The sequence below is a fragment of the Aotus nancymaae genome, unplaced genomic scaffold (assembly GCF_030222135.1).
Source record: "Aotus nancymaae isolate 86718 unplaced genomic scaffold, 86718_ANA_hifiasm-v0.15.2.pri h1tg000072l, whole genome shotgun sequence".
NCBI lineage: Eukaryota > Metazoa > Chordata > Mammalia > Primates > Aotidae > Aotus > Aotus nancymaae.
The window spans coordinates 14,470,325-14,494,496 of NW_026988487.1; the positions used below are offsets into that span (position 1 = coordinate 14,470,325).

Sequence of the window (24,172 nt, forward strand, 5' to 3'; positions counted from 1 at the left end):
AAGCCATTTGCGACAGAAAATGACGCCTTTGGTGGCATGTTGGATGACTGTGGTTCCTACTCTTCTCCCGCTCCTGACAGCTAATTTTATCAGTTAATTGTATCCTGAGCATGCCTGCCTTCTGTGGTGGTGGCACTGTGGGGAGTTGCGCCTGCCCGTTACCATCCTCTCTTCACCAATGTCCCTGAGATCTCTTTTAGAGGAAGCCTAAAGCGGAGAGTTTATAATCCTGACAACGCCCAGCTACCTGCGTATCCCGGACTCCAACTCCCAGTTTGCAATGCCAAAGGATCTAAAGGGCGACGGGGGGAGCATTGCACGCTGGTAGCAAGAATCGCGATAGGGCTGGTGGATTGTGGGAGCTGTAGTTCCGTGTGCGTGCGATGCACTCTATGGTAGGATGGACCCAGGGAGGAGTCTGTTGCCTGCCAGGAAGGGATACTTTTGAGAGCTTCTGTGCTGGATGCCGGGATTTGTAGTCTGAGGGCCCGCCTCTCATTCTGGGCGGGGATTCATACTCCTTTTCAGGGCTCCCGCTCCTCCCCTTGGTACCGCCGTCAGAGATGGCCGGTTACTGCTGCTTGATGGTGGATGAAGCAGTGGAGAAGGGAACTGCATCGTTGTGCTTGACACTAGGGGTTTAGTTGGAATTGTTCTCTCGTAGCTGTGCTCTGCCCACTTTTAATGTTAAGGGACACAGCATTCTCAGAGTCGTAAAACAAAAAAGGGTTTAGAGATCATCTGATTTAATCCTGTATTTTCCAGATGCACAGAGAGGAGCAGTGATTTGCCTAGGTCACAGAGTGCATTTGTGGGAGACCTAGGAATTAGATTTCTTGATTCTCAGGCCAGACACTCCATTACACCATGTCGAATGTTTCTAAGGAATTGGTACGCTTTCTTTGGGGACAGTAAGGAGGATGAGTTAGAGTGGGGATGTCAGTGTACCCTAAGAGAGGGGAGAGCTGAACTAGATCATTTGTATGAAAGAGGCAAGATTTTCTGTCTTCTGTGGCTATACTTTATGCCTCAGGCTCTCAGAGGTTAGAACCTCATGTGCTCTCTCTCTCTGGCTTTTTTCCTACTGCTCAGGGCCCAGCTGTGCTGCTGTGTCAGCCTGAAGGCATTATGGAGCAGAAAAGTAAGCCATTGGCATCCATCCACTGAACAAGGCTTTGCTTTGATCGACACCATCAGTTGCAGCTGATAATAGGAACTATGGGCTAATGAGAGAAATAAGACCTAGCTCTGTTGACAGGTGCCAGGGAAACTTCACACACCTTCCTCTTGGAACTTGGAGGATGAAGTTAGGCCAGTGGGGCCCAGGGATGGTGCCACCTTGGAGAGCTCCCGCCCTGACAGTTCGGGGGGATTGAAGAGAGAGCAGGTGGGATACAGACATCTTTGGAAGTGACCTCTTGTGGCTAATCTAGGCACTGCACTCTGCATGGACTAGCTTCATCATCCTTCAAGGTGGCTGGTACTAGAGCCAAGAGTAGGTAGCGTGAGTGGTCAAGATCTCCCTGTTGGAAGACTGGAGATTCTGAGTTCTCATAATTTCCTGTTGCTGGCTTCTTGCTCTTACTCTTGGAAAGTAGCCATGCAGGGCACACCTCTCAGCACAGAATGTGCATACTGGGGGCCAATGCGGGGCATTCCCATCTTGGTTGGTCTGGGTCTCATAGAGAAGGGGCAAACTTAAGCAGATCCTCCCAGCCACCTTTTTCCAGAACCCATGGTTAGGGCCTTTGCCTAACTTAGGAGCCAAGTCCCTAAGCTGCATTACCATTGCTTCTGACAATCTAAGTGTTCTCTGAGGCCAAGCCAGATTAGGGCTTCATGTTCAGGGGATCAGTCTCTGTTTCCTATTCCAATTTCCAAAGCCTTGCTTGCTTGGGAATAAGGGGAAGGAGAGATGCATCAGGCTTCCTGAGCCTAGTTAGCATTGAGAAGGGCATCAGTGGCATTGAGAAGGGATTTGAGAGTGTGACAGCCTGTAGTTCTGGGCCTGGCAAAGAGGAGGAAATAGGGCATTGAGTGGATATGCATAGGGGTTCCTGGGCTCCCACATCCTGTGGCACCAACCACTGGGGCCTCTGATTTCTCCTGCCATTTGTTGCACTGTCCCTTTTGGGACAGGGGACCCTGTTCAACTGCATGTAACTATTTCTTTTAAAATAAAATCTGAGCACTTTGGGTGGCAAAGGTGGGAGAATCACTTGAGCCCAGGAGTTGGAGACCAGCCTGGGCAAAATAGTAAGACCCTGTCTCTACTATATATATATATTTAATTAGCCATGTGTGGTGGGGTGCACCTGTAGTCTTAGCTATTCAGGAGGTTGAGGTGGATCACTTGAGCCTCAGAAGTTGAGGCTGCAGTGAACCATGATCGAGCCACTGCACTCCACCCTGGATGACAGAGTGAGACCCTATCTCAAAAACAGTACAAATAAAATAAAATCTAAGGATGATTGATTGGTGGGTCTAGTATGCCTTCTGGTCCTGAAGTTCATATCCCATTTATCTCCCACCGCCTGTCCCTCCATGAAAGCATTATTCACCTGGCCATTGCTTGTATTTTTTTCAAAAACACCATTTTAATAAGGAAACAACAGAAATAAAAGATTGTTCTCTGGCTGGAGCCCATATAATACATTACATGTACAAAGTGGCCTTCAGCCAGCTCCTGGGCGTCTCCCTGGGGCTCTCCTACCACCTGTTTCATGCCAAATTCCTGGCTCCTTGGACCTCTGCTCCTCTCCAGAATATGCCCGACCCCTCCCCTTATCACATAATACAGTGGCCAAGAGGAGAGCCTGACAAGTGGCTGGAATTGGAGGAGGGACTAGTGGGATGAAGACGTTCGTAACAGCCAAATAAACATCGGAGGAAAGTCTCCCTCTCCTCAGGGTATAGGGCAGTCAGGGGAGAATGTAGTATCCTGCTTTGGTGTGGAGCATGAGTGCCCAGGGAAGCCCAACCTGAGGTTGGCGTAGGATCCCCCTGAACTCCTTAGTATCCCCTAGAATTACTGCCTCCACTGGGACAGGGCAGGAGGCAGAACTGTCCATTCCTGGGGCTTTAGAGAACAAGAGACCTCCCAAGAGGCTGATGTTGGCATGCCAGGACTACCCAGAGGTCACCGTTGAGAGGAGTTTTGGCCATTGGTGATCGCCACGTGAGGAGCATCCTGGTGCCGTTTCTACCATGGTCAAGTTGACCCTGCTGCAGGTTGCCATGCCAGGGCGGGATGGTGGTCATATGAAGAGAGGTACTCCTGCTCTGCTTGTGTGTTCCAGACTGGTCCAGGCATGAGGAAGCTTGGGATGCTGGCTTTTGATGCTTGTGCTCCAGCCGTGTTCTGCCCACAGGCAGATGCCCCCCGACGTGGGCCCAATGAAGGGCCCTAAGTGGGCAGTGACACCAAGAAAATAGGTCATGGGGGGCATTGCAGGTGGGGAAGGGCACAACTTCTTGAGGGATTGGTGGCATCTCCTCCCAGGTGGTATGTACAGGAGGTGGAGGGACAGCAGGAAGCAAGGAGCCTTGCTGCTGGACTGTGGTGCAGGCCTGAGTTGGCTTCCCTAGGCTGCCCCCACCTAGATGGAGACTTCATATTCTCTCGTCTCCTGCAAAGGAAAGAGACTGCTGGGAGTTGGAAACTTGCATTAGATTTACCAGGCCATAATTCACCTTCCCTAGGAAAAGGGAAAAAGTGAGCGAGCTTGGCAGGACCCTCAGGGTTACCTGCCCAAAGCAGCAGAGAACTGGGTCTTGGATAGGGTGGCAAGGCTGGCATGGTTACTTACTCCAGTCTCGTAAGTTGGATTGTCAAATGCTGACTCTACAGTAATGCGGTTGTAGGGGCGGGGGCGTGTGCGGGGCAGCTGCAGGGAGCTTTTTCCCTGGAGCCTGTGGGGCAGAGAAGCCTGTGAGTCAAGACTACTGGGTAGGAGTGAGTCAGGCATGCAGAGCAGAAAGAGAAACCAGACTCACCTGGAGAAGTAGAGGTATACACCTCCTACCAACAACACCATCGCCACCAGTGGCAAGAAGATGGCAGCTGCAATGTGGGCAGCATCCAGGGTGCTGGAGGCAGCAGGCGCCTTGGCAACTGAAGACACAGAGGGTGGGACTGGAGCAGAGGTCTCTGTCACCTGGAGCCCATATCCTCTCACCTCTGCCCAAGGACTACCAGCTCCCTCTAGCTGGCTGGGGGCAGGGAAGGAGCTTTTTACTCTGCTAGGCCCAAACCTCTCTCTGCCATCCCTCCTTGGGAAGCCCATGGCCTGGGAGCCATGAGAACCAGGACCAGGGAGACCACTTCTCTGGCCCTCAAGGGTGGAGACTCACCATCCAGGCTGCGGGTGTTGTAGAACTCATCCAGAGAGGCTGGAACAAGAGGGGAGGGCCAAGGGCAGTGGGTGATTCCAAGGGGCCAAACCACTAAGGCAGGGAGCAGAGGTAGTGGGCTGATCATGGGAAGGATTTGTCCAAGGAGAGCCCACTCCAGCATGGGTCTTGGTGATGCCAGATCAGAAGGATCTGGCAAAGACAGGGGAGACCAAGGGTAACACGAAGGTGGCATGGGCAGGTGGTTCTGGTTCTCAACATTGCACATCTTTGCCAGAGCAGCTTTATGGTCCAGGCAGGGTTTTGAGGGATGACAGGGCACTCACCAGCCCTACAGATGGGTGGGGGGTCACTCCAATGCGAGGGGTGCCCGGGCACACACTTGATGCTGGCCTGGCCCTTCAGTACGTAGCCAGGGGCACACGAGAAGTGGATGGTGGCCCCTGCTGGGTGTAGCTGCTTCTCAGGACTTTGGGCGCCATTCTCAGGGGCACTGAGACCATGGCATGGCTTGAGCTGTTCCACTGCAAAGCAGGCAGAGCCCAGTGAGGGTGTCATGCCCTTGGCCTCCAGGGCAGCATCTTTTATCTCCAACTAGAGGTTTTCCCTCCTACTCATCTGACACTTACAGAGACATTTGGGGGCCCGGTCACTCCACTTGGGGCTGCCGGCCTGGCGATCATGGCAGGTGAGGATGGAGCTGCCCGTCAGCACAAAACCCTGGTCACAGATATATTGCACGGTGGCCCCTACAGGAAACTTGGGGCTGGATATAAGACGTCGGCTGTGCTCCACATCTCCAGGGTCATGGCAGGAAGTCACTATGGGTAGGGGATGATGGAGGGAAGTAGCCCAAGGAGAACTAAGCAGAGGCCAGTTCACCCTGGCTTTGTTCTAGGCCAGCTAACTTCTTCATGTTGTATAGCTCTGTCCCCTGTGTATCTGTCCCTACCATTATGCTGGTGTGTCCCCCCATTTGTCCCCTTCCCATCTGTTAGGGTTGATAAACACTGATTGGCCATCTACCAGGAATGAAATAACCTGGAGTACTTGGCTGATAACCCCATGAAAAGGTATCATCCCTGTTTCACAGATGAGGAAACCGAGGCTATGAGACGTGAAGGAACTTTGAGGATACTAGCTAATAACAGCTAGAGTCTGGTTCAGAATCCAGGAGAGAGGCTTGGAGGTTGTGTTGGGAAGGGGAGCATGGGTAACAGGTATACTCACCCCTCTGGCACGAGGGCAGGTCCTCACTCCAGGTTAGGTCCCACTGGCACATGAGGACACTGGATCCCACCACCTGGTAGCCAGGGTAGCACTGGAAAGTGACCACAGTGCCGTGCACTAGCTCAGGCTGCGATGGGCTCTTCCAGCCATTGGGGATCTCAGGCAGCTCCGGACATGTGTCATTGCGGGGCACCTCTGGGGGCACAGAGGCACAAGATGCAGGCCTTCAGCCAGCACCAAAGTGACTGTCCCCCTCACCCTGAAGGCACTCTGGCTCCTGCTGGTTGGTCCTGGACCTAGACTGTCCTGGGCAGGCTCAGGGATCTATTCCTCCCTGCTCAAGGGCCCCTCCTTGCCTGCCGCTGACATTGCTCTGTCTCCTAGATTCCAGGGTAATCATTTAGGCTTTGGCCTTACTTCCAAAAGCACCTTGGCCAGTTCCTCAGGCCTGAGAGATGGAACCAGGTAGGGTGAGGGAAATTGTCACTTCTATGAAAGACTGTCAGTAAGATAGAAGCCAGCACCTTTCCTTTGTTCTCCATTTTTGTTTAAAAGTTGTCCTGGCCAGGTGCAGTGGCTCACACCTGTAATCCCAGCACTTTGGGAGGCTGAGGTGGGCAGATCACTTGAGGCCAGGAGTTTGAGACCAGCCTGGCCAATATGGCGAAAACCCGTCTCCACTAAAAATACAAAAATTAGCCAGGTGTGGTGGAGGGCGCCTGTAATCCCAGCTACTCAGGAGGCTGAAGCATGAGAATCGCTTGAGCCCAGGAGGCGGAGGTTGCAGTGAGCAGAGATTGAACCATGGCACTCCAGCCTGGGTGACAGAGGGAAACTGTGTCTCAGAAAAAAAAAAGGAACAAAAAGAAAGTTGTTCTGCTGCCTACCCAAACCCCTCTTGCGACAACAGAATTCTGGCTCCCCCTCAACGCAGATGGAGAACGGGACTAGCTTCCTCCAGGTGATCCCTGGTGTTTTTTCAGCTTCCCCTTGTCTGAGAGAGCATTCAGGCACCTCACTGTCCTGGCATCTTTGACTTGCCATGGCTTGGGGCCTGCACTCTTATTGGTGTAGGGGCAAGCTCACCAAAGAAGTGGATGACGAAGCCCTGCTGGTAGCCCAGCACTGAGGTCCCGGGGTCCGACTGGAATTGAATGGTGACATCAGCCATGGAGGTAAAGAGCTTGAAGTGGCTACGTGGCCCTGAGTACTGGCCCAGGACCCGGGCTGTCAGGTCATCCCCATCATAGAAGGTAAGTACGTCTCCAGGGCCTATGCGCAGCCTGTGGAGGAGGAGCGTCAGGACACAGCAGGCCTGGGGGCCCCAGGATGGGCTGGACAAATGATATCCCCAGAACTCAGGAGTTGGCTCCGCCTGACCCGGTAGGTACTCACACTCGGATGTCCAGCATGATGCGCTTGTCCTCTTCCACATGCACACCCCAGATGCAGTCCTGCCCACGACCGTAGGGCTCTGGCCAGTTGGGAGAGAGCACCACGCCAGCCGAGTCTGTGATCTCCCCGCTGCACACGGCTGGAAGGCAGGGGAGGCCCAGAAGGTGTGTTGCTTTTCCAGCTTACCATCTGCCCACAGGAATGCCCATCAATTGCTGGGAGCCCCCACTTCCTCCTTGGAGGAAACTTGAACCACATAGATCACAGGGCCCCTGTGGCCCCAGGTTCTGCGGCTAGTCCCCTGGTACCCACCCTGCAGGCCCATCTACTGGTGCCTACTGACCTCGGCATGCTGGCTCTGTCTCATTCCATTGCGGGTCATGGGGGTCAACACACTCGATGATGATGGAGCCCTGCTCCAGGGTGTAGCCAGGGTCACAGCTGAACTCCACAGTGGTACCCACAGGGTAGGAGGGTGCACTGCTGCTGAAGTTGCCGTATTTGACAAAGGGCTCATAGCAATGGCCCTGTTGGAAGGCTGTAAACCACAGGGCCCAGCCCAGCTCAGCCTCAACTGGTATTAAACACAGTGGGCAAGCATCCTCCTATTTCCCTCCCCAGAGCCTTTCTTTTACTTGGTACGAATGATAAATATATGTCCTGGGCTTGGAGCAGGGAGGTGATGGAGGAAGGACATATCCATCCCTATTAGGCTCAGGAGGCCATCTTGATCACCAGGCTGTTCTTGGTTCCTGGTTTTGTGCTTAGTGCACAGAAGGTACTCCATACATGTTTTTTGAATGAATTAATACATGCATGCATAAATGGTTCTAGAATGTCTCTTACAGCAATTTTTCTTCCCTAAGGGTTGAGGCCTTTTTTGCTTTTCAAAATCTGGAGAATTTATTCCCTTGGATCAGAGGGCCTGGGTCCAGGCAGAGGTTGCCTGCAAAGCTGGGGTAGGGATCCTGGTCCCAAAGGGAGGGGCAGGGAAAGGGGGCCTAAGTACTAAGTGAGCAGGGGCTGACTTGGAAGGAGTGACAGCATGGAGGCACAGAGGGGAAGGGTGTGGGAGAAAGACCCTAGCCCTGAGCCCATCCTCCTGGACCCCCCACTCCCAGTGAGGCCCCAGCAGGCTCACCCTCATAGCGCAGGGCCATGCCTGCCGCTGCCCCGCTGCTGTCAGTACTGAGCTCGACAAAGAAGTGTCTGCCAGAGCTGAGCAGGCCCTCAATGGGCAAGTATTCCACCTCATAGGAATCATACACCGGTGGAGCCTCCACGTTGTCCCCATTGCGAATGATGAGCCTGAACCAGGAGAGTGGCAGCTATGTAGGCTGGTGGCTGACCCAGATGGGGTGTGGCCCCGGACTCAGGTAGCATCTCTCCAGCAGGGTATCACCAGGCCAGGCACTCCCATTCCACTAGGACAGCCCCTCACCTGTCATCATCCTCTGCCAGGGAAACTTTCTCAAAGTGCAGGTGTAGCCGCTGGCCCTCAGGAGCCTCAAGCAGCCAGTGGCAGGTGAGGTTGTTGCTGTAGTTGCCCGGGAAGCCTGGGGAGATGATGCGGCCGGTGGTGGCATTACGGATAACTCCCCCGCAGGCGGCTGTAAGACCAGGACAGGGTGTAGGCTAGGCCCCTGCCTGAACCCAGGCAGCCTAACATGCCTTCTTCCCCATCCCAGCTCTGTCTCCTCCGCTTGGAGCAGCAGGGACCTCCCTACCATCTTTGACATCATGGTCCTGAAGGTCAACCTTTTAGCCTGGTGACCTTGCATCTCCAGGCAGCCTGAGCTCCAGAATCCTGCCTCATAACCTTTCACTGGGACTGTCCTGGGACTGTCCAGGGCCATTCTCTTGACTGTGAGTAGATGTGTCACTGCCTGGCTGTGTGCCCAGGTAAGTCACTTTCCCTCTCTGCTGACTTCTCTAGAAGGCCGTGCCCGACTCTCCCCAGGTGGACTTTCTTAAAGCCCTTACTCTGGGCTTCAACCTTCTTGGGTACATCTGCTACTTCTACCTCATGCCACTTTCCTAAAATCAGTTGTTTGGGTATGTCCCTTAACTAGGACCCCCTGGAGTAGGAGCCAGTTCTTTTCAGGCCCGGCACAGAGTTGGTGTTCAGCGTTGGTTGAGTAAAATGAGTGAATGAATGTGAAAGGGGGCTAACACTAGATCCAGGGTGACAAACACCTGATATGCATGCCATCCACCCCGAAACCTTGCGCCTGTAGCAGCGCTGCTGGCCATTGATGGCCTCAAACGCTTTCTGAAATAGCTCTCCAGGCCTCACTACCACTGCCATTCCTGGGTTGACTGACCTTTCTGGTGCTGACCCCTCTGGCTTGGGACTGTTCTTTCTAAGGAGAGACTGAACAGTTTGCCTATGGCTATCTGTGAGGAGGATTGTTGGGTTATGTGGCCACAAGCTCCTGGCAGTTAACTGGGGCCAGAGAGGGGGCCTCAGGCAAGAGGAGTATGGCTGGTTCCAGGCAGTGCTTTCCTCTCCTGGACACAGCTCTGACCCACCTGACTCTCAGTGACCAGGCTGCCATGACCAAAACACAGGACCTTTGTCTCCAAATGCTCAAAGCAGCAGTATATTTTAACCCAATAAAGCTCCTGGGGGGCTGGGGCAAATTCCTTCTCTGCAGAAAGGACAGACCTACCTTGGCTTGTCTCAGAATGGAACTGCCCTTCAAATCTGATCATCCTCCATCCTTTGCTTGAAATTGCTTACTGGCTCCCCATTACCCTCAGGATAGAGTTCTAGCTGAAAATGCCATTCAAGCCCTTTATGAATCCCACTCTCTCTGGACACAGCTTTAGACCCCTCTCCTCACATGCCCTCTCTTTCAAGCACACTTTGCTGTGTCCTCACTGTCTTGTGCTGTTTCATGCCTCCACACCTCTGCATATACTGTTCCAGGAATCCACCCCACTTTCCCAAACTAACATTTCTGAAATCCTTCCATGCTATCCCCTTGGGAAGCCTTGCTTGCCTCCTGTCTCAAATATATATATATACACACATATATATACATTTTTTTAATGGAGTCTTTCTCTGTTGCCCAGGTTGGAGTGCAGTGGTGCCATCTTGGCTCTCTGCAACCTCCACCTCCCAGGTTCAAGCGATTCTCCTGCCTCAGCCTCCTGACTAGCTGGGGCTACAGGTGGGTGCCATCACTCCCAGCTGATTTTTGTATTTTTAGTGGAGACGGGGTTTCACCATGTTGGCCAGGCTGGTCTTGAACTCCAGAGCTTGTGATCCACCCACCTCAGCCTCCCAAAGTACTGGGATTACAGGCGTGAGCCACTGCACCTGGCCTCCCTCATATCGGAGTGGTTCTCCCTCCCTCAGGGTCCTACAGCACTCTGCTTTTACTACTATTGTAGCATCCTCTGCACTGAGCTGCTTGCCGGTCTCCCTGCTAGATCTTCAAGGGCTGAGAACATGTCTGTGTTATTTATCTCTGGTTGTGCCTGGCACCCAGGAAGAGTTTATAGAGTGAAATAAGATTCATGGCTGGGCACGGTGGCTCAAGCCTGTAACCCCAGCATTTTGGGAGGCCAAGGTGGGTGGATCATAAGGTCAGGAGTTTGAGATCAGCCTGGCCAGCATGGTGAAACCCCACCTCTACTAAAAACACAAAAAAATTAGCTGGGTGTGGTGGCGTGCACCTGTAACCCTAGCTACTTGGGAAGCTGAGGCAGGAGAATTGTTTGCACCTGGGAGGCAGAGGTTGCAGTGAGCCAAGATCATGCCACTGCACTCCAGCCTGGGTGACAGAGGGAGACCCCATCTAAAAAAAAAAAAAAAAAAGATTCAAAAGCCTAAGTCCACACCCACTAAAAAGAAAAAGCCCAAGTTCCTTTCATACTGCAAACCAAACACTGCATGTTCCTTTTTCCAATAAGCCCCCTTTCATTGGCAGCAATCTCAGACCCGATCACTCAGAAACAGACCTGGGAGTCCCTTTTCCCTCTCCCTTCTTCCCTCATCAGTGTCTCTGGAACTCCCCTCCTCTTCATTCCCCAAATTACAATCTTTAGGTTCAAACTGTCTTGTCTGGCTGGCCTCCCAGCCAGCAGACCAATTGCCTGGTTGATTCTCCTAAGGAATTCTAAGCCCTTCCCTTCTCTAATAAGCTTCAACAGCTCCACAGCCTGTATCTTGCCCTGACACTCAAGGCCCTCCCATTGCCCTTGCCACATGTCTCAGGCTTCAGCCAAACCTGGCTGTCTTCTGTGTCCCTAAACATCCTCACCTTCCTGCCTCTGTGTCCCTGCCTATGTCATTCCCTCCATCTAAATGTCAAATCTGGTCGGGCGCGGTGGCTTACACCTGTAATCCCAGCACTTTGGGTGGCCAAGGCAGGCAGATCATGAAGTCAGGAGTTCGAGACCAACTTGGCCAACAACATGGTGAAACCTCGTCTCTACTAAAAATACAAAAAAAAATTAGCTGGGCATGGTGGTGGGTGCCTGTAATCCCAGCTACTAGGGAGACTGAGGCAGGAGAATCACTTGAACCGGGTAGGTGGAGGTTGCAGTGAGCTGAGATCGTGCCACTGCACTCCAACCTGGTGATGGAGTGAGACTCTGCCTCAAAATAAATAAATAAATAAAAATAATAAAATAATAAATTCAAACCTTCAGTGCCACCTCCCCTAGGAAACCTCCTAAATATCCGGCTAAGAATGATTGTGCCCTCACCTCCCAGGTCACTTTATGTCTTTTCATTGGTGAGTTTTACTTCTTGCCCTGGAAATTGGTGACCTCTGTGCTTTCTCCTTTCCCCCTTTCCTGGCAATGTGGGTTATTTAGGACACATTTAGGGTTCTTTAGCTGTTTAATTCAGCTCTGTATACCTGTGGTGCCTCATCTAGGAGATGCTCAATAAGTTCAGGTTGAATGAATGCCGCTGTGGTGTGTGGCCATTTTCTGGCTTCCTTATGAAGAGCAAATGAAAGTGGCAGACAGCAACAGGGAGCAGGCATGAGCCCCCACCTCACTTCTCTGCTCGGCACTGAGCCCTTTCCCCTGGAGACACTCACCAATGCAGACAGGCTCCTTTGAATCCCAGAAGGGCTGGGTGGCATTGAGACAGGTAAGAAGCCTGGCACCCTTCAGCTGGTAGCCAGTAGCACAATGGAAGTGGGCACTGCCCCCTGGGTGAAGGCTGGTGACAGTCACATCTCCATAAGCTGGACGACGGGGAAAGTGGCAGCTCAGGAGATAGGCTGCAAAGACAGAACAGGTGACACTGTGTATGTGTGCAGAGTGGGGGCGGGAGCTGAGCCATTTGTGGGGGACATCTGCCTCAGTCTGCCTGGAGGTGTCATTTGGGGCCAGAGGAAGCACTAGGAGTTCTGAAATGACTCCAATCCCCTCCCTGGAAGGTGCCAATGATATTCCAGCGGCCTGGGCTGGTTACTGGAGCAGATACGGAGCTGGAAATTAGAAGGGTTGGGTTCTGGCCTAAGCTTTGTGACACTTAAGGCAGGTTATTTAATCTTTTTGTGTGTGTTTCCTCATTTGTTAAATGAGATTTAAAATCCCAGCCCATGTGCAGAGTTACTGTGAGAATAAATAGGATAGTATTTTATCTTCCTCGGTATCCCTGGTACCCAGCTGATAATGTATGTTCAAGAAATGCTTATTGAATGACTTGTAGACATGAAAGCACTTGAAATACTGAAAAGCCTATACTGATGTAAAGTGTTGATACTGTTTTTCCTTTAGGGAATAAATGTGAATTGCAGCAGCAAAAATTGAAGTCAAACAGTAAAGGTTGTCTGATAGTATTCACTGAGAAATGCTAAAAAGCTTGATGGCAATGGCTGTGGACTTCTTTTATTTTATTTTATTTTATTTATTTATTTATTTTTTTGAGACGGAGTTTCACTCTTGTTACCTAGGCTGGAGTGCAATGGCGTGATCTCGGCTCACCGCAACCTCCGCCTCCTGGGTTCAGGCAATTCTCCTGCTTCAGCCTCCTGAGTAGCTGGGATTACAGGCACGCGCCACCATGCCCAGCTAATTTTTTTTGTATTAGTAGAGACGGGGTTTCACTGTGTTGACCAGGATGGTCTCGATCTCTTGACCTCGTGATCCACCCGCCTCGACCTCCCAAAGTGCTGGGATTACAGGCTTGAGCCACCGCACCCGGCCGGACTTCTTTTAAAAACAGAATGGTGGTAGGCTGGGGCAAGGCAGGAGGATTGTTTGAAGCCAGGAGTTTAAGACCAGCCTGGGCAACATAGTGAGGCCCCCATCTCTATATAAAAAAATTTTTAAATAGCCAGGCATGGTGATGTGTACCCATAGTCTTAGCTACTCAGGAAGCTGAAGTGGGATCGCTTGAGCCTAGGAGTTTAAGGCTGCAGAGAGCTGTGATTGCACCACTACACTCCAGCCTAGGTGACAGAGTGAGTCCCTGTTTCGAAAAACAACAACAAACAAGAAAAAGATGGGGATGAGAATAGGGAGGCAGGGCACTGCCTTCATGGAAGTTGGGGGAAGGACAAGTTGCCCTGGGAAACCTGGTAGCTTTTGGAATTGTCATACCACATTTGACCAAATGGTGGCAGCAAATCCTACAAAGTAACCTGGCATATCCCGATCCTGGGGTCAAGCTGGACTGGTAGCTAAAAGTATCAGCCAGCGCAGTAGCTCATGCCTGTAATCCCAGCACTGTGGGAGGCTGAGTCAGGTGGATCGCCTGAGGTCAGGAGTTCAAGACCAGCCTGGCCATGGGAGGTGGAGGTTTCAGTGAACCAAGATCGTGCCACTGCACTCCAGCCTGACAGAGTGAGACTCCGTGTCTCAAAAATAAATAAATAAATAAATAAATAAATAAAATAAAATAAAATAAAGATGAAGATCCAGCTGGACGCAATGGCTCACACCTGTAATCCCAGCAGTTTGGGAGGCTGAGGTGGGTGGATTAAGAGGGCAGGAGTTCCAGACCAGCCTGGCCAACATGGTAAAAGCCCATCTCTACTAAAAATCAAAAAAAAAAAAAAAAAAAAAAAAATCTGGGAATGGTGGCACGTGCCTGTAGTCCTGGTTACTCGGGAGGCTGAGGCAGAAGAATTGCTTGAACCCAGGAGGCAGAGTTTGCAGTGGGCAGAGATTGTGCCACTACACTTCAGCCTGGGTGACAGAGTGAGACACTTTCTCAAAAAAAATAAAAATAAAAAAAAAGTGAAGATCCTGTCTTGAGGATCTTCAAAAAGTGAAGATCCTGTCTTGAGAGAAAGGTTGAGAGGTGCAGTCCAAGAGGTGGGAGCAAAGGCCCGGAGGGGTCAAAGAGAAAGGTTGAGAGGCAGAGCCTGACAACCCTTGGGGTAGTAGGAAAGGTGAGGACTGTCTAGACTGGAGAACTTGAGTCTTGGGGTGGGGGGCAGCCCCATCGATGGTACCAGGTAGATGGGGAGAGAGATCCATGCAAGGGCTCTGTTCCTGGGTGCCTTTGTGTGAATAAATAAAGGGACCTCCTCTTCCTTCCCCATTAAAAGGAAAAAGAAAAAGGGGCTGTCTCTGGGCAGGCCAGGGTCCAGAAATTTGAGTTTTATGACTTTCCCCTGTCCTGTTACTATGTTTGTGGAAGTGGGAAGAGAATTTCTTCTCTTCTGTCTCTCAGGGAGAGAATGGTCAGTAAGTGGCTAGTTGTGCTTAGCAGGTGGGCTCTGGGTCAGACTGCCTGGGCTTGAATGCAGGCTGCCCTACTTGCTGTGCCACCTTGGGCAAGTTACCTAAATTCTCTGTGCTTCCGTTGCCTCGTTTATCCACCCATTTTCAGTATTACATCCAAGGTTGTGGAGGTTAAGTGAGAAGACATATGAGCAGTTCCTGAACAAATGCCTGAGACACTAGCCAGTACCTTACATCTGCAGGTACCGTCCAGATTCTAAAATGTCTTCATACTCTTCTTTCTTGAGGTCTATAATATGCTTGGGAGGAAGGCAGGCAAGGTAGGGGCTATTAACCCAGTTTCAGATGAGGAGAACAGGTTCAGAGAGACCCCGTGCCCTCATCACAGGCAAGTAAGTGCTAGAGCAGGAACTTGAAGCTCCTGGACTCTGGAACCTTCATGGTTTCCACCACCACCCCACCTGCTTCCCCAGTTGAAGCAGAAACTTGGGTTCAGGGGTCAGAGAAGTCTGAGAGTAACAGACAAGTCTGCTCTGGGTGGTTGTCCAGAGCAGCCACTCACAGTGACCTGGGGAGAGATCCAAGGGCAGGATGGGATGGGGAAAGGGATGTGGGGTCTAGACCATGAGCCAGGCGTCAGGCCCAACATCTCCCCTTACATATTCCCCTTTTGAGTTCTTATCACAACTCTAGTAAGGAAGGGCCCTCATTTCACAGATGAGGAAACTGGGCTAGAATGGGGTGAGGGTAGGATGCTGGGGGCAGACAATGGAGCCCCCAGACTCCATAGTAGTTAAAGTACCACTTCCCAAGATGAGCTTCCTCCTGTTGCCATGACAACCGTTCCCGGGGAGCCTGCACCACTGCAATCTGTTGAGTTATTTTCTCACTGGAGTCTGTTTCTGGAGCCAAGTCCAGTGCCAGGAATGCTGAGGATGGAGGAGGGGGATGCCTGTCAGGGTCGTCTGCCTCCCCACCCTGCCTGAGGCTGTAGGAGGGAAGTTGGAACTTGGTCCTGCGATGAGGCCCTTGTGAAGGTTCATACTCATGACCCCCAACATCAGCTTGGACAGCTTCAGCAAGGGTGTGGGTACTAGGCCCGTCACCCCCTCTTCTGGCACCCTCTTTCTCTAGCCCACAGAGATGCGAGTGTGAGGACACGCTCCTCCTGTTCCCATCTCTGGGATCAGGGCTAATTACAGACTATAATTAGGGGAATTACACTCATTAAGGCAAGAGCTGATCATTGACAAAAACTGGGCTGACAAGGGAGGGCTTCTGGGAGCGGAGCAGGCAGGACCAGGATCAGCTCTCCCAGCCCTTCCTTGGAGGTTGCTCCCCCTTGCTGGGCCTCCAGCTCACTGCCATTTCAGCCACCTTTGTCTGGCCCGACAGAGACGAGGTCCCGAGTTTTGTGCAAAGGAATTTGCAGCAAGAGAGGTTACCATGGCGTGAAATTATGCCTGCTGCCAGGGAGGATTGATGGGCCATTAGGGAGGCTAGCTGGGCCGCCTAGACGTTTCACCCTTGCCTCAGCTGGCCCCTTGCCTCTGCCAAGCCACTATACAGCCCCGCCCACTTCCAGACTCCCTGCTGCCATGCCAGACTGCTCCCCTAGTTTGGGTGGAGAGGTGAGGGTGGGGTGAGTGCTCCTTAGGTGGGATTCCAAGCAGCCCCACCTCCAGAGTGCCGGCTCTCTGTGGTCCCCTGCAGGGCTGCAGAAGTGATCCATGACAATGTAAGACAATCCCGTGATTGTTCACACTAATTATTTCCCTATTAGTTCTCCCTAGTCTCAACTGGTTAATCCATGCAAAAGATCAAGCTGACTTTGTGCTCAGAGAGGGAGATGGGTAGGAGGGACACAGGTGAGAGACTGGCAAAGTCCCGAGCCCTTTTCCTCCCTGCCAGTCATGTAATTCTGGTTTCCTTAATGAAGCATGTGCTAAGCACTTGACATGTACCATTTTACTTAATCCTAACCATGACTTTGTGGGGTAGGTGTTTTGGTCTTATACTACAGCAGAAGGGTCAGAGAGGTCAAATGACCTTGGACAGCCAAGGTCAACAGCCACTGAGAAGGAGATTCAAGTACAAATCTGCCCATCGCTGGAGTTCTGTGATTTCTTCATTACATCATGCTGCTCCCTTATTTCCAGAGGTGTGCTGAGCTGACTGGGGCATGGGCCAGGTCAAGGTGGATGAGGCGGTCCAGGAAGGGCAGTCTGGCAGCTAAGACCTCTTTGACCTTTAACCTCTTGCATTTGGGGAGGGCGTCTATTTTTATTGCCTGTTTAAGTGTCTGCCTCCTCCTGAGAAAGAACGCCTTGAGGGCAAGAATCTTGGTGCATCCTGACATTGCCAGTGTCCAGCACAAGCCTGGCAAAGAGCAGGTGCCTAGGAAAAGTCTGCTAATGAATGAATGAGTGACATTGGGCACACTTGGAGGCTACCTGATCCTAAGTCAAGACCAGCTTTCTGCAGGGTGGTGGGTGGAAGAGAGAAGGCCCAGGAGGTTTCAGATACACGATACTTGCCTGCGGTTGTCCAGAGCTTCACTGGACACTTGTGCTATGTGTCACCAGCCCCTCCTTGCCCCCTCTAGTCTATAATTGCACAGAGACCCCTCTCCCACCAAGAGGGCAGCGAGTTTGGGCTGGTTCCCCTCAGCTACCGAGGCTTTACCTTGGTAATGGAAATGGAAGGTGCCGGGACCAGCAGGTGGCGGGAGGCTCTGGAACCTCAGGGCTGCTTGGTGGGTGGGGCTGCGGATGACTTGGCCCCGTAGCAGGAAAGACTGGTTGGCCAGGGGCAGTGGGTCAGGTCCCCCCAGGCCCTCCACAGTCACTGTCTCCCCTTCCCGGAGGCTGATATTCTGGACCTGCCGGTGGAGTGGAGAGAGAAAAGCAAAGCAGTCAGATTTCTTCCTGCTGCCTGAGTCACCGCCCTCAGGATCCTGCAGGCCTCAGACAGATCAATCCTCAATGCCCCTTGGGCATCGGAGCCCCTAGGCCCTGAGCTGGGCGCTTCAGCAGTACAGGAGGAGCTCAGTGTGAGACAGGACCAGAAGTTCAGAGAGATTAAGTAAATGATCCAAGGTCACATAGAGATTTTTAGTGTCAGGTCTTCATGTGCAAGCCTGGAGCCCGAAAGTCTGAAGTCCTGCCTGCCCCAGCTGATATCTCCCACCCCCTGCCTGCGTTCACCGTGGTCCCTGATCCCCCAGCAGTGGAGCTTCCCAGACAAACGCCTCACCCAACCCTCCCATCTTAACTGTTCTTATGATAATGTAAATACCTCTCACCTAACCCTGCCATTGTAACTGAACTTGTGGTCATGTATACTTCTTGCCCCCTACCCCACCACTGTAACTGAGCTTACTCTGCAACACCCCTGGCCCCCAAAAAACTACCCAAACCTATAACACCAACTCCTATCCCACTGCCCTTTGCTAATGCCCTTTTCGGCCTTAGCCCACCTGTACCCAGGTAAATAAACAACCATGTTGCTCACACAAAGCCTGTTTGGAAGGTCTCTTCATTCAAAGCGCAGGTTTTTCAACACTTAGCAGATCTGGGACTTTTGTTTTTTTTTGAGACGGAGTCTCACATTGTTGCCAGGGCTGGAGTGCAATGGTGTGATCTTGGCTCAGTGCAACCTCCGCCTCCCTGGTTCAAGCGATTCTCCTGCCTCAGCCTCCTGAGTAGCTGGGATTACAGGTGCGTACCATCATGCCTGGCTAATTTTTTGTATATTTAGTAGAGATGGGGTTTCACTATATTGGCCAGGCTGGTCTCGAACTCCTGACCTGGTGATTTGCCTGCCTCAGCCTCCCAAAGTGCTGGGATTACAGATGTGAGCCACCGCACCTGGCCCAGATCTGGAATTTGTAAACACATCTTTCTGTCTCCAGAGCTTTTCAGATACACCAGCTGCTTCCTGTCCTTTCCCCTCCCTGGGCTCTGTTTTCTCATCTGTAAAGTAGGGATGGGGTAGGTGTATTGAACCAGATGGTGCCCAAGGGCCTGGTCAGCAGTATGAGGTCTTAAGTATCAGATCCATGTGCCCAGCTTCCCCTGGACATCCCTGTTGGAGGCCTCACACCCAGCCTGCCTCATACTAGGTCACTGTCTTCCCCCAGCCAGCAGTTTCCTGGGAATGATCTCGCTATTTCCCTGGGTGTCCAAGTCAGAAACTGGCATCTTGCCTCCTCCCTCATACCCAATCAGTCATTCAGTCCCATCAACTGGACCTCAAATCTGTTCATGACTCTTCATCCCCACTGCCGCTTCCCCAGCTCATTGCTGTTACTGTACAGCTAGATCACCACAGCAGCCTACTGGCCAGCCTTCCTGCCTGTGGGGCTTAACCCACTCCTCCCTCTACAGCAATATTTTCTGAACTATAGCCAGCTAATAGTCTTAGATCTGTTGCTGATCATGGTGCTTCCTTGTATAAGTCCTCCAGTGGCTCCCCATTGAGTCCATGACGCCCTTGATGTAGTTCAAACTCCTTGCCTAGCCCTCAAGGCCCTGCCCAACTTGGCCCCTGCTGTCAACTGGCCTTACACCACTCCCCTCCTCATGTCAGCCACGATTTTCTCTCTCTTTTTTCTGAGCTGCTTTCACCGATCCTTTCCCCTGGCTGTCACAGGCCCCTCTGCCACCGCTAGTCTTCAGACCCTCGGTCCCTTAAGCATCTTTCTGGGCTCCATGCCTCCATTCAGGCAAACAAGGATTGGACAAGGATGGACTCTGCCCAGAGGGAAATTAGCAGCATGGCTTGACAGAAGGAACACTGGATTGATTGGGAGCCCAGAGCTCTGGGACCTCATCCTAACCATGTGGTCTTGGACAAATATGCTGCTATTTGAGCTTCGGTTTCCTCAGTTTAATTTTTTTTTTTTTGAGACAGAGTCTCACTCTGTCATCCAGGCTGGAGTGCCATGGCATGATCTTGGCTCGCTGCAACCTCTGCTGTCTGGGTTCAAGCAATTCTCCTGCCTCAGCCTCCCGAGTAGCTGGGACTACAAGTGCCTGCCACCATCCCTGGCTAATTTTTTTATTTTTAGTAGAGACAATGTTTCACCATCTTGGCCAGGCTGGTCTTGAACTTCTGACCTCGTGATCCACCCGCCTCAGCCTCCCAAAGTGTTGGGATGACAGGCGAGAGTCACCACGCCTGGCCTCCTCATTTTATAAAATGAGCTAGTGGAGATCTCTGCTACTCCAAATGTGATTTCTGGACCAGCAGTATCAGCCTCACCTGGGAACTTATAAGAGACGCAGAGTCTCAGACCCCACCTCAGACCCACTAAAGTATACTCTGCATTTTAACAGGATTCTTAGGGCAACTCAAAAGCAATGATCTACATGGGCTCAAGGTTCCTACTGTGTTGCTCTGAAGCAGGGTCTTCAAGGGTTAACCACGTGGGCTGGGTAAGTGGCATCCAGTGAGTCACCAGATCCTTCCCAATCTTATTTCCTAAATACCCCAATGGGTTCCTCTTCTCCATCCTCTTGTTACTGTCCTGGCCCTAATTACTTCCTGCCCAGGATTTTTCACCTGAGAATAGCTTTCTGTCTGTCTCACGCTTCCCACCCCCAATTCATCTCCTGCTGACTTCGGATTGCTCAGAGGACAAGATCCAAACTGCCCAGCTCACATTTGCCAGTGGCTCTGCCGCCCTCATTTACCTGCACTGCAGCCACAGGCTGCCCTCACTTCCGCCCCCTGGGCATTCGCATATGGGACTCTGCGGGGGAAATGCCTTCCTTTCTTCCTCTCCTGGTGAAGCTGGCCATCTTTTCAGATCTCAGGCTGCATCCTCTGCCTCCCAGGCTAGGCCAGGCAGTCCTCCTATTTCAGAGTCTTCCCACTGGCCCCTGCCCATCTTGCTGTTAAAGCTCTGGGTGACATGTTGGGTCACAATGCCTTCTTCACTGGCCAGTCTCAACAAAGATGTGTGGAGAGAGTAAATGTGTGGGCTGCTGGAGGGACATTCCCCCTCAGATATCTGCGAGCTGAGAGGCACAGAGGATGCCGAGCCCAGGCGGGTCCAAGGATATGGCTGCTGCGAGGCTCAGGGCCCCTCAGACTGGGTGCTGAGAACAGATGTGGCCTGGGGATTCCAGAAGGGGGAGCTGGGCAGGGCGAGGTCCCCACCCCTGCCTGAGAGGAAAGACCTGGTGGGTCTTCAAGCTGAAGAGAAGGCTCAAGGCAGGGTGCTGGAGGCCGAGGCGTCTCCTCTCTGTGAGAAGCTCCCCACCCAGGCACGTTTGGGCGGAGGCTGCCTGACCATCTGCTGGGGACATTCCTCAGGGAATTCCTGCAGCAGGCGGAGGCTGGATGAGGTCCCTTCAAACTTGGAGATTCTGTGATTCTAGAGTTGGGAAAACAAGACTCACACACGTGGAATCTGTAATTATCGAGAGATGCCAGGCAGCATATAATTCCGCCTTAAGTGGCACCGAATGCAGGCAGCAGGAATCCTCGCGGGGAGAGCGAAGGGCTCGGAGGCTCAGGGAAAGCGCCTGGAGCAGGTGGGTCTCAGAGCGCCTTGAAGAGAGGAGCACTGGGAGAAGGAGGAAGGGGGGACACTCACTACAGGGCAATTACCACGAAAGCAAAGGCAGAGAAGTTTTAATAGAAATTAATTTAGTATTTTCTCTTAGTTCCCTGTATACCTCTGGCTTGACTTCTAGCTTCTTGCTCCCGATCTTGCTGCTTTGTGGGGACCAGAGAGCAGCTGTAGCCACACAGTAACAATTGCTATCATAGAGCACTACAGTGTGTCAAGCCTTGTGCTAGGTGCTTTTCATCCTCATCACAACTCTCTAAGGTAGGTGGTAAAATACCCACAAGTAAAGAGAGGCTCAGAGAGGCTAAGGGACTTGTAAAAGGTCACACAGGTGTTAAGCAGTCTTGGCTTGCTGAGACAAAGGCAGCTCCTATCCTCCCAACTTCATGGGGGCATCTTCTGTAGAAACAGACGTTTAGACATCTTTACTCTCAGGCCCCAGGCCGCCCAGGTTTAGCAGGGAGGTGGGTTTTGGCTTGGCCTGGCTTTTTTAAGATGTTGGGATTTAAGTTCCCACCAGCCACCTCTTGCTCCCTGGGAAAACTGGGAGCTGAGACCTCTGGCCCCTCTGGTCTGGGGGAGGCATGGCCCCTTCAAGTTGGCCTGGCTCCTAGCTCAGCCTCGTGGTGAGGGTTGGAATGAGAATGTGGAATGAAGTGGCTCCTATTCAGAAAGCTCCCTGTTCTCAGCCAGGGGTTGTCTGAGCAGCTCTGGTCCCCTGGGTTTCAAGCACCCTCTTCCGGGTCTGCTGCAGTGGCTGGAATGTAATTTGTCACCTGTTTGAGGGCCAGGCTGACAGGGGCCAGACAGGGCTGGGTGTCGGACAGGGAGGGGTGATGAAGTCTTGATGCAATTTGCAGGCATCTGTAGAGCCTGGGAGACAGATTGAAATGTCAGCTCTGTTCATGAGTGCTGTCTTCCATACCCATAGCCAGTGACAGGAGGGGACCTGGGGGCCAGGCAGGGGGAAGACAGAAGCAGAGGGAGCTGAGGACAATTCCTGCAGGACTCTGGGCTGTCTAACACTGCCTTGCTTCCAGCAGACCATGGGGTCAGCTCAAGGAAGAAATAGAGCCACTTTGAGAGGCTGGCCCATTCCAGGATGGGAGGTGGGAAGGATTCAGGTTGTTTTCTGCCAGCCCCTAGATCAACAGCCTCATCTGGCCTGTCTGTCCCCATAGAAGCTGTCAGTCAGGCCTCCAGCACGTACCCTAATGGTGTAACCCTTAAGAGAGATGGCACTACAGTTTTTGTACACATTTGCACCAGTACAACCCAGCATAGGCAGATGAGCTCAAAGATGACTCCTGTGTGCGATCCCTACCCCCAGATGCTGGCCACAGGTCTCCTAGGCTCCCTTGGTCACTATCGCCTGTGTGTACTTGGACACAGGCCCACTTACACACACACAGTCCCCTCAAACATGTGTCCTGGCATGTGCCTGCCCTCACACACCTGTGCTCCCTCACAGCAACCACAGGATAATCACAATTTTTCCCATAAGAACCTTTGCAGTTTTCACATCCATTGTCTCTTCAGCTCTCAAAAAATTTCAATAAGGGAGGCAGGGCAGGCTGTTTCCCTGCACTTTATAGATAAGGGAACCTTTAATCAGAGAAGTTGAGAGACTCTCTTTGGTCACACAGTGAGACCAAGACAAAGCCAGGACTCGAGGTCAGGACTCCTGGTTCTTGGTCCAGAGCCCCATCTTGTGTGCATGGCACCCCCAGGCCCTCCCCAGAACTGGGAGAATTCCAGGTGGGTGTCCTCCAGGATCAGGCAGGGCTGACTGGGAAAGGGGATCTGGGGCAGAGCCTGACAGGTCCCATCTCCGCCTGGACCTCCCCCTTTGGATTTGCCTTGTGCCACAGCCAGGCCTATCTCCTGGGCCAAGGGAAGAACAGGTGCTCTTGAGTTTTAGATTAAATCCCAGCTCCATCACTGACCAGTTGAGGGGCCTTGGGCAAGTCATATGACCTCTCCAAGCCCCAGTTTTGCCTGTGAAATGGGGACAGTTTACCTACTTCATGGGTTTGTGAGGATTTGGTTAGATCCTGCCGGTAAGGGGTTCAGCATGGAGGAGCACAGCGCTAGCAGTCATCTTTCCGTTTAATGAGGAGACGTGGGCCGCGCCCTGCAGCGGGAATGCTAGCTGGCTATGAACTTACTTTACCCTCAGGTCTGCCAGGGCTTGCTTGGGAGGCGCTGTACCTTGGAGCCACCCTCTCCCTGGCCAGGCTCTGCAGCCAAGCAAGCAGCAGAGCCAAGAGCCTGAGTTGCCCCTGCTCAGTCAGGCCTATGAAGGAGCTTGCTGACCCCACATTCAAAGGTACTGGCTAGCCGGAGCCTGGTGCATCATCTGCTTCAATCTCCTTTCATAGAGAGGGAAACTGAGGCCCAGAGAAGGCCAGGGGTTTAAGCACAGTCATGGAGAGGTAGGCTGCAGAGCCCACACTGAAACCCCAGTCCTACAAGACAGCCTCTGTGCCCTTCTGAACTGGCACTCATCCAGAAAACTGTATGGGGTAAGGTCTGTTTTACGGATGAGGAGAGTGGCCAAAATCCATGGGGCCAGACCTGCCTGCACCTCGTCATGCCTCTTGGATGAGCCTGCCTAGAGCCAGGAAATATAAAGTTGCCCAGAAATTCCACCCACTGACCCCCTACCCCATGCCCACATCAGTCCTGGTCCTGACCTAGCTTAGAAGGGGAGGGTGTTCTGGCCATCAAACTGACAGCTGGCTTGGCATGGGTAAGCTATGTGCCAACAGACCACCTGGGGCATGAGGGCAGGGACTATGGGCAGCTGTGCCCAGGCTCCAGATGGTACAGAGAGCAGCCAAGCCAAGATGGAGGCTGGCAGTGGGAAGGCTCTTGGAATGCCAAGTGCAGAGAGAGGCAGGCGCCAGGCCTGGAAAGGCCTGGAGCCCTCAGGGGGAGACTGGCTGCCTG

At 52.4% G+C, this 24,172-nt stretch overlaps 1 protein-coding gene across 3 annotated transcripts in view; it reads right to left on the reverse strand.

Moving 5' to 3' along the window:
* Positions 1-2,531: 2,531 nt before the first annotated feature.
* SEZ6 (seizure related 6 homolog) overlaps positions 2,532-24,172 on the reverse strand; it is a 52,251-nt gene continuing 30,610 nt past the window's right edge. The window contains exons 4-17 of one of the 3 annotated variants that reach the window (XM_012449327.3): positions 17,326-17,521; positions 12,039-12,224; positions 8,420-8,588; positions 8,120-8,286; positions 7,322-7,516; positions 6,979-7,117; positions 6,670-6,866; positions 5,584-5,778; positions 4,983-5,174; positions 4,680-4,877; positions 4,354-4,392; positions 3,997-4,114; positions 3,810-3,912; positions 2,532-3,629 (exon numbers count right to left, since the gene is read on the reverse strand). In XM_012449327.3, the coding sequence (XP_012304750.2) occupies positions 3,600-3,629; positions 3,810-3,912; positions 3,997-4,114; positions 4,354-4,392; positions 4,680-4,877; positions 4,983-5,174; positions 5,584-5,778; positions 6,670-6,866; positions 6,979-7,117; positions 7,322-7,516; positions 8,120-8,286; positions 8,420-8,588; positions 12,039-12,224; positions 17,326-17,521 (2,124 nt within the window). In that variant the 3' untranslated portion in view covers positions 2,532-3,599. Of the gene's footprint in view, positions 3,646-3,809; positions 3,913-3,996; positions 4,115-4,353; positions 4,393-4,679; positions 4,878-4,982; positions 5,175-5,583; positions 5,779-6,669; positions 6,867-6,978; positions 7,118-7,321; positions 7,517-8,119; positions 8,287-8,419; positions 8,589-12,038; positions 12,225-17,325; positions 17,522-24,172 lie in introns of all 3 variants that reach the window. The other 2 variants (XM_012449324.3, XM_012449328.3) reach the window with 2 other exon arrangements.